The 10471-nt window shown below is 41.1% G+C and overlaps 1 protein-coding gene across 1 annotated transcript; it reads left to right on the forward strand.

The window, feature by feature from the left end:
• The first annotated feature begins 834 nt into the window (after positions 1-834).
• LOC103974118 (E3 ubiquitin-protein ligase ATL31-like) lies at positions 835-2482 on the forward strand. Its single transcript, XM_009388876.3, has one exon. It carries the CDS (start codon positions 952-954, stop codon positions 2146-2148), a length of 1197 nt encoding a protein of 398 aa, XP_009387151.2. The 5' UTR covers positions 835-951; the 3' UTR covers positions 2149-2482.
• Positions 2483-10471: the final 7989 nt, after the last annotated feature.

Below are 10471 nucleotides of genomic sequence, written 5' to 3' on the forward strand. Positions count from 1 at the left end.
CTACATGAACCACCTATGGGATTCCACCTTCTATGTGATCACTCCCATGCGATTGGAACACTCCTCCATTGATTGGGTGTTCAGAGAATTCCCAGTGTTTCCTGTAAGGTCAACACGAGACGACAGGATAAGATGCCCTTATTCCTCTCTCTCTCTCTCTCTCTCTCTCTCTCTCTCTCTCTCTCTCTATTATTACTGCTACTACTACTATAAAGAAAAGCATAGATGCCATTGCATGCCTTTCACTGGTTGTACCTTTTTCTTCATGCTGGTGTATTTTGATAATAAACTTCATGTTTACCTAAATCATGATGGATCTGTTCCCCACCATCTACGTGTATAAATTAAGACCACACCGTCCCAACCTGTCATCTCAAAACCCATCAGACTCGATGACAATCACCTCACCTCTCACATTAACACCAAGCAAAAGTTTTCTTCCTTGACCAAGACAGCACCACCACCTTATCTACTTGATTTAGACAGTCATTTCTTGCACAGATCTAACTTATGCTACTTTTACTTATTCCATTGTTTAACTCAGTCCTATATGTCACTCATATTGGACGGAAGTGGTTCCAATCGGAACCCACTTCTGATGGTGGATTGTTGACGCGTGTATAGTTGTGGGTACATGTTGACGGGTGTCCATGTATTTTATTAGTGCAAAAGTATCAGATTAATTAAAATAATTATTGTTATAATTATAGGTAGCAAGTAGGAAGAGGAACCTTACAATCTTTATGTGATCTTAGCCGTCGATCTCGTCGCGCGCAGGGTCGATCATCCTACCATTGAACGGCTGAGATCATTTTGAGTTCAAGTCGGTGGCAGAAAAGCATCGAGGTTACTGACCGTCACGCGTTGCCATATGTTCTTCGACCGCTTATAGTCACGGCTTCACTGCGCCGAACGCACATTTCTGCCCCTCCTCCGCCGGCTGCTGCGTCCATGGCGACGACGCCCCATCGCCATATGATCGGCTACCGACAAGGGAATACGTCCATCCACTTCGTGCTCGCGCTGCTTCTCGTCGCCCCCCGATGCGGTGCCCAGTCCTCAGCCATGAGCCAAAACTACTATGGCCAGACCAACCCCTCCAACATCAGCCCCTCGATAGCCACCGTCATCGTCGTCCTCATCAGCGCCTTCTTTTTCCTCGCCTTCTTCTCCTTCTACATCCGCCAGTGCGCCGGCGCATCAGTCGCCGTCCATCAACGGGACGGCGTTGCAGGGCGGGTTCGGTCGGGGCGACGAAGTGGGCCGACAGGGCTGAGCGTGGAGGTTCTGGAGACGTTTCCGATGATGGCGTATGCGGAGGCGAAGGCGCTCAAGGTGGGGAGGGGCGCGCTCGAGTGCGCGGTGTGCCTCAGTGAGTTCGAAGACGATGAGGCACTCCGCCTCCTCCCCGGCTGCTACCACGTCTTCCATCCCGACTGCATAGACGCCTGGCTCGCCTCCCACATCACCTGCCCCGTCTGCCGCTACGACCTCTCCGTCGCCTCTCTCGAGCCGCCCCTTGCCATCTCCACCGCAGACCCGACGCCCGAGAACGCTGACCCACTGCCGGATCACGTGGTTGTCACTGATCGGGCCCCGACGGACCAGGAAGCGATCGAGTTGGCCCGGATCGGAAGCGAGAGGCGGGAGGCGCGGTCCAGACGTGGGCGACGGTCGGCGAAGCTCCCGCGATCTCACTCGACCGGGCACTCCTTGGTGCAGTCCGGGGATGGGCAGAGGGAAGACGTCGACAGATACACGTTGAGGTTGCCTGATCACATACGGCAGGAGATCTTCGCGGCCCGAAAGTTCCACCGGTCCGCAAGCTGCGTCGCGTTCCCGGTCGCCGGGGAGGGGAGCTCGCGGCCAGGGTACTGCGGCGGCGCCGCGGAAGGGGAAGGGAGCAACCGCGTCGCTAGGAGCGTGCGGCTAGGGATTTCGGACCGGTGGCCCTCCTTCCTCATCCGGACACTCTCGTTGACAGTCCCAGCGTGGAAGAGAGGGGAGGGAGAGGGGTCGGCGAAGAAGGCGGAGGCAGAGGGCTCCTCGAGGGGGAGGTTCGGCGGCGTGAGAACGCCCTTCGACTGCCTCGGAGGCGGCGGCGCAAGGTTCAACGTTCCCGGCGACGAGCGGGGCCCTGCGCAGTGACCCGCCCAGTTTGCTCGAGTCGGCATCAATTTTGGTAAGTGTCCCATCTCGATCTTTTCCTAATATAAACCAAACATAAGGATGACGTGACGATTCATGGATCGTCCGTTTTGAGTAATCCACGGCGGAGGTTGATGCTTAAGACTTGCATGTAAATGAAATGCCACACATTACGCAAGCTTTAACACATCTCCTCCTCTGTTGGGAGACATGGTTTTTTTGTTGATATATAGTTTGGATTAGGAAGGATACTACTAATATGTGTACGTTATGTTTTCGTGTACATGGAGTTATTAGGGAATGAATGGGCTGAATTATGTGCGGTTGATTGGAATGATTTTGCATCTAAAGTAACTAATCAATTAATTAATTTTATTATTGGAAAGAGGATTGTTTGTGATGCTTAATGATTGGTGAAGAAAGTTCATCTTTCCCAAATGCTTGGCCACGTAGCTTCACTTGTAATACATCAACGAAACTATTATAAACATATATAGATATATTCTTTATGAAAAGTGAAAAGTTACACCAACTTTTTCTTTATGAAAAGTGTAGTCAGGTTATTTATATCCAAACAAATCGACTACTTAGAAGGTCATATCTAAAGAAGTGGAATGACACATCACACCTCCAAAAATTAAAGGACAAACAAGTTAGCCTTTTTTTTTAATTTAAATATTTGTGTGTAACGTATGAAGAGTTTCATGCTTAATTAAATTCCAGGATTTGACGCAATGCAATGCCCCTGTGATCTTTGGTGTTTGGGTCGCATGCAATGCCCCGGTCCTCTTGTGTGGACTCTGTTTTCTCCGATTATTTTCTACGTGCCGGAAGGTTTTGGCAAAAATAACAATTATTTTTTCTCTTCCAAAAGGATATCGATGCAAATAGTGAAAAAATCTAATTTTCTTATCAAAATTTACATAGACTTTTGTCGATAAGAATAACATGATGGCAAAATCATGATAAGTTCATTTCAAAGGGACCAAATTGTATGAGACGAATTTTATAATATATATTTCACTACTAGCTCACTAGCTTGCGCTGATGAGAATAAATTTGTTAGGATCAATACAAGAAGATATGATGAATTAGTACAGCGATAAAAATTATGGTTGTGATTCAAAATCTTTTCGAGTTGATAAAAAACGTAGCGAAGAAATCGTATCGAGAAGATGTCGACTTGAAGTAAATGAACAATGTAGAATGCAGCTAAGTAATAAAAATAAGCAATAAGGAAAGAATATATCGGATTTATAGTGGTTCGGTCATTGTGACCTACGTCCACTTTCGATTTCTCCTTCGTCGAGGTCATCGACGTCTACTAGTGGTCTTCTTTCAATAGGCGAAGACCAACCACCTTCTTATAACACTTTCTCATTTTTCGAGTTTAGAAGGCAACCGTTACAAATCTCACACCAAACTTGAATGATCATAAGATTTAGAAAGGGAGGAGGAGGACATTTAGCACTTTTACAACACTTTTACACCCCCAACACTTTTGTTCACACTTTTGTTTATTTCTTCATGCAGAAAAGAGTGAGGTATTTATAGACCTCAATGACTTTAAAATTTGAACCAAAAAGTGTCTCATCCCGGGTTTCCGAGGTACTAGCGGTACCACCGCTAGTATTGGGTGGTACCATCGATTGACACTCTAAGACTAGGTGGTACCACTACCCAGTCTAGCGATACTATCACTTGACAAAGCCTCGGAGACTAGGCTCTGGCGATACCATCGTCTGACAAGGCGGTACCACCAACTGGAAACATTAACTACCGACGGTACCATCACCCAAACCACCTAGGAGGCTGAGCCTCGAGCGGTGCTACCGCTTGGCATGACTCCAAGTGGTCGAGTGGGCCATCTATCCAGCCCAACTCGGCCTTGTTTTTGGACCCATTTGACCCATAACTAAGTTAGTGAGATTATCTCTCAATCCTAACTCAATCTAAATTCTAACAATGATAATTAAGACATTAACTAAGTAATCTTTGTTCGATATATCAATTGTTCTTTTGGTGAAATTTCAACGAAATTTCGGTGAACTCTCGGCAAGCTTTTGGCGAACTCTCGATGAACTCTCAACGAGCCCCCGACGAATTCTCGGCGAGCTCCCAATGAACTCTCGGTGAGCTTCCGACACATCATCCGAATCTTCGACGTATCATTCGATCTTTGACTCCGGCCCAATATCTATTTTATGCCTTATTTATTATCATAGTTAATCCTGCAATACTATTCTCAACATATGAATTAGATCAATAATTTATCAATTGTTTTCATCATCAAAATTCAAGATTCAACAAAACTAACGGTATTAAAATAGATTTTATTTGTCTAAATTCTAGAGAATATGAATCTAATCATTATCCTTTTTTTTCGAGAATGTGTTGGTAGAATCGAATAGGATACCCAAAACCATTCATTTGGAACCTACAAAATTATGTCAGGACATGCTTAACAAAATCTTTACGATATTTAAATATGCCAGAGAATTAACAAGACAAGGTCGATACCAAGTTTTAGAAAAATAAATTTAGATTAGAAATGAGTATTAAATATGTAAAAGAATTAACATATCAAGTTTTAGAAAAATAAATTTAGATTAGAAATGAGTAATTGGTAAACGATGTTATCTTTTGTAACAATATACTTGGAGGCTTTTATAATATGAGAAAGAACATAAAAATTAATTTATGTCCAAAAAAATGGAAGATGTAATTATGGAGTTTGACACGGGAGTGTCTAATTTACTACAATCTGATTATATGAGCCTTGATTATGATCTAGTATCTTTTTCAGTCAATAATGATGCCTCATAATCTTTATCTCAGCACACTCAAATATGATCGCTCATCAGCATATTCTCTGCACAAAGTTAAAGCTGTTTCAAGGTACTTTTCTTCAAGAAAAAGGAATGCATTAAAGGAGTTGGTTGGCAGCTGTGAACATTTCTTCATTACCAATGAGTGCATTAAAATAGTTGGTTAGTAGCTGTAAACACTTAATTTCGAAATTCCCTATGCATGACGGGTTGTTTCATGCACTAGTATTTATTTTGGTGTTTAGGACTTAGAAAGCATTTTTAGAAATTGATGATATTTGGGCAGAAGCTCTTAGAGAACCCCTTAAACTCTGTATCTCTTGGATGCGTCCTTGAGTGGTGAGTCTTTTATTTTCTAGTTCTATATCCTCGTTTAATTTCCGTTGGGTGGTGAACTTTCTGTATCCCATTGCGATTTTAAACTTGGTGGTGAGCTACTTTTCGTTTTTATCTAAGCTGATTCGTTAGTGCTTCTGGGATCAGTTCTTCCTTGTCTGCTGTGACATTTTCTATCTGAACAAATTTTCCATCAATGTTATTTGGAAATTCATTCTGCATTTTTACCCTCCCCGGTATCAGTTTGGTATCAGAGCTAAAGGCTAGAGATCATGGCAAAGCGGAATGGAAAAGGTGTAGTTGGTGAAGGTAGCGACCATAGAGATGACGCTGAGTCGTTGAGGCTATAGCTACAAAAATTGCTGCGTAGCCTACAAGAAAAAAATGAAATAATCGACGAACTTCAAAGTAGACACAACCAGCATGAAAATGACGCTCGAGAGTTTACTTCTGATGATGAAACACCTCATCTTCCAAGGGAGTCAAGAAGATGTCGGAGAAGAAATGAAGTCCAAGACGAGTGGCAGAATAAATATAATCCCAGATTTGATATTCCAGAATTTGAAGGGAAAATAAATGTTGATGACTTTATCGATTGGCTTAATACAGTAGAAAGAATCTTCGATTTTCATGAACCACCAGAACAAAAGAAGGTCAAACTTGTGGCACTCAAACTCAGGCGGAATGCATCTTTTTGGTGGGAAAATATGAAGAAACAAAGAGAATGTGAGGGGAAGAGTAAGATCGTTACATGGGAGAAAATGAAAAGGGAGCTAAAGAGAAAATATTTACCTGATAATTATAGACAAGAGATCTTTCTCAAAATACATGATTTCAAGCAAAAAGATCTTAGTGTGGAGGAGTACACTGCAGAATTTGATAATTTGATGTTAAAAGGAGAGCTTGTGGAACGGAGGTCTGAAGTATGAGATTGCTAAAGTTGTTCAGCTACAACCATATTGGTCTTTAAATGATGTGAGCAAGCTGGCATTAAAAGTTGAAAAGCAACAGAAGTTTGAAAAGAGTTTTCGGTATGGCTCAAAAGAAGGCTACACAAAAGGAGGAAGTTCCAAGCCTACTGTCCAAAGCAAGGTGATATCGAAGGTGCAAGAAAAGGGTGAAGAGTCTACTGGCAACAAAAAAACACCTAATTCTTCTACCCCAAGTGGCCGAAAATGCTTCAAATGTCATGGTTTTGGGCATATTGCTTCGGATTGTCCAAATAGGAGGATTGTAACTTTGGTTGAAGATCATAGTGATGGAGGCGAAGATGAAGCTGACGACGAACCAAAATACGATGATGACGAGGAAGAGATTACTTATGCTGATCATGGTTTGTCTATTGTATTGCAACGTAGTTTACAAGTGTCATATGTGGCCGACGATGAAAGTTGGGTGAGAAAAAATGTGTTTCACACTAAATGCACTTCTCTTGACAAGGTGTGCTTGGTGATCATCGACAGTGGCAGTTTTGAGAACGTGGTTTCTTTGGAGATGGTGCAAAAGCTGAAGTTGGATACGATCCCTCATCCACATCCATACCAATTATGTTGGTTGCAAAAAGGAAATGACATCAAGGTAACTAAAAGATGTTTAGTTTCATTTTCTATTGGCAAGTATTATAAAGATAAAGTGTGGTGTGATGTTGCCCCTATGGATGCTTGTCATTTACTATTGGGAAGACCTTGGCATTATGATAGAAGCGTGTTGTATGATGGTTATAAACATACTTATTCTTTTAAAGTGAATGAAAAGAAGATTATCTTAGCTCCATTACAACCTTCCGAAATCAGTGCGCCAAAGAAGGAAGTTAGTGCTTTTATTTCTTATAGAGAATGCAGATATGAATTGGACAAGGGCGGTCATGTTTTGGCCCTAATGGTAGTAGAGGAGAACGAACAACATAAGGAGACACCGAAAATCATGCAACCAATCCTAGAAGAATTTCAAGATGTTATACCGGAAGAGGTTCCACATGGCCTTCCACCTTTGAGAGAGATTCAACATCACATTGATCTTATTCCGGGGGCTGTTCTACCTAATAAGGCTGCGTACAGATTGAGTCCTAAAGAACATGAAGAACTTCAAAGATAAGTTGATGAATTAGTGAAAAAGGGGTTAATTCGGGAGAGCATGAGTCCTTGTGCAGTTCCAGCTTTGTTGGTGCCTAAGAAAGATGGTTCTTGGAGAATGTACGTGGACAGTCGAACCATCAACAAAATCACAGTAGACTATCGCTTTCCTATTCCAAGGTTAGATGATTTACTTGATCAATTGTGTGGTGCTTATATTTTCTCTAAAATTGATTTGAGGAGTGGCTATCACCAAATAAGAATGAGGCCCGGAGATGAGTGGAAAACAACGTTTAAAACTAGAGAAGGCTTATATGAATGGTTGGTTATGCCATTTGGACTATCTAATGCTCCTAGCACATTCATGAGATTTATGAATCACATACTTAAGCCATGCATTGGAATATTTGTTGTAGTTTATTTTGACGATATATTGGTGTACAGCAAGAGTGAAGAGGAGCATATGAGTCATCTGAAAGAGATCTTTCTTATTTTGAGGCAGCAAAAACTTTATGCTAATCTAAAGAAATGTGATTTCTTTACTTCTAGTGTGGTATTTTTGGGGTATGTTGTTTCAAAAGATGGAATCATGATGGATCAAAGTAAGGTTGAAGCTATTCTCAATTGGCCAACACCTGCTTCATTACATGATGTGAGGAGTTTCCATGGCTTAACATCTTTTTATAGAAGATTCATCAAGAGTTTCAGCTCTATTGTCGCTCCAATCACCGAATGTCTGAAATGTGATAAATTCAAATGGACTAATGAGGCTAATGATGCTTTTGAGCTTTTAAAAAGAAAGATGACCGAAGCTCCTATCTTAGTTCTACCAAATTTTGACAATGTGTTTGAGATTGAATGTGATGCATCTAATGTGGGAATTGGTGCTGTTTTGAGTCAAGACAAAAAGCCGATTGTATTTTTTAGTGAAAAGCTGAATGATACAAAAAGAAAATACTCTACCTATGATAAGGAGTTCTATGCCATATATCAAGCTTTATCTCATTGGAGTCAGTACCTTCTTGCCAAGCCATTTGTGCTATATTCAGATCATGAAGCATTAAAGTTCATAAATCACCAACACAAGCTAAACAAGAGGCATGCAGCTTGGGTGGAGTTTTTGCAATCTTATAACTTTATAATTAAGCACAAATCTGGTGTTCAAAATGTGGTTGCTGATGCATTGAGCAGAAAGCATTCTTTATTATCAGCAATGGAAGTCAAAGTTGTTGGGTTTGAGACGTTCAAAGATCTCTACGAGAATGATGTGGATTTCGGCTCAATATGGCAGAATTGCAAATCAGGTTCCTTTCAACAATTTTCGATCTTTGATGGTTTTCTTTTTCGAGCTAATGCTTTATGTGTTCCATCTTGTTCTTTGAGACAAGTAATTCTGGCTGAAGCTCATGGTGGTGTTTTGGGTGGACATTTTGGTAGAGATAAAACTTTAGCTCTTATTCAATCAAACTTATATTGGCCTAAGATGTTTAGAGATGTGGAAAGACATGTAAAGCAATGTCGAGTGTGTCATTTGGCAAAAACAAGAACTCAAAATTCTGGTTTGTACACTCCATTGCCAGTGCCAAATGCTCCCTGGGAGGATGTGAGTCTTGATTTCATTTTGGGACTGCCAAGAACTCAAAGGAACAAGGATTCTATCATGGTTGTTGTTGACAGATTTTCAAAAATGTCTCACTTTGTTCCATGCAATAAATCAAATGATGCATCTCATATTGCTGATTTATATTTTAAGGAGATTGTTAAATTGCATGGTATTCCAAGAACTATGGTGTCTGATCGAGATTCAAAATTTGTTAGTCATTTTTGGAGAACTCTTTGGAGGAAGCTAGGTACTTCTTTGAATTTCAGCAGCTCACATCATCCACAAACCGATGGGCAAACTGAGGTAACAAACCGAAGCTTGGGAAATTTGCTTAGAAGCTATGTTGGCAAGAATATTAAGCAATGGGATGTCATTCTTCCACAAATTAAGTTTGCCTACAATCGTTCTATGCATCATAGTATCGGTAAGAGTCCTTTTGAGGTTGTTTATGGTGCTAATCCTGCTAGTCCTTTGGACTTAATCCCTCATTCTACAACAAAGCAATTTAGTGGAGATGCTGATGAAAGAGCTAAGCAGATAAAGAAGCTGCATGAGGGTGTGAAAGCAACCATTGAGAAGCAAAATGAGAGGTACATGCATGCTGCCAACAAACATAGAAAACATGTGGAGTTTAATGCAGGTGATTTGGTCTGGATTCATCTAAGGAAGGAGAGGTTTCCACCGGGCAAATTTGGAAAATTGAAACCAAAGGCTGATGGTCCATTCAAGGTGCTTAAGAGAATTGGCAGAAATGCTTATGAGATAGAGCTACCTGAAGATTACGGAGTATCCCCAACATTTAATGTGGCTGATTTGAGTCCTTTTTATAATCATGTTGATGAATCAAACGAAGACTTGAGGACAAGTCTCATTCAACCGGGGGAGATTGACACGGGAGTGTCTAATTTACTACAATCTGATTATATGAGCCTTGATTATGATCTAGTATCTTTTTCAGTCAATAATGATGCCTCATAATCTTTATCTCAGCACACTCAAATATGATCGCTCATCAGCATATTCTCTGCACAAAGTTAAAGCTGTTTCAAGGTGCTTTTCTTCAAGACAAAGGAATGCATTAAAGGAGTTGGTTGGCAGCTGTGAACATTTCTTCATTACCAATGAGTGCATTAAAATAGTTGGTTAGTAGCTGTAAACACTTAATTTCGAAATTCCCTATGCATGACGGGTTGTTTCATGCACTAGTATTTATTTTGGTGTTTAGGACTTAGAAAGCATTTTTAGAAACTGATGATATTTGGGCAGAAGCTCTTAGAGAACCCCTTAAACTCTGTATCTCTTGGATGCGTCCTTGATTTAATTTTCGTTGGGTGGTGAACTTTCTGTATCCCATTGCGATTTTAAACTTGGTGGTGAGCTACTTTTCGTTTTTATCTAAGCTGCTTCGTTAGTGCTTCTGGGATCAGTTCTTCCTTGTCTGCTGTGACATTTTCTATCTGAACAAATTTTCCATCGGTGTTATT

This window comes from Musa acuminata, chromosome BXJ3-8 (assembly GCF_036884655.1).
Source record: "Musa acuminata AAA Group cultivar baxijiao chromosome BXJ3-8, Cavendish_Baxijiao_AAA, whole genome shotgun sequence".
NCBI lineage: Eukaryota > Viridiplantae > Streptophyta > Magnoliopsida > Zingiberales > Musaceae > Musa > Musa acuminata.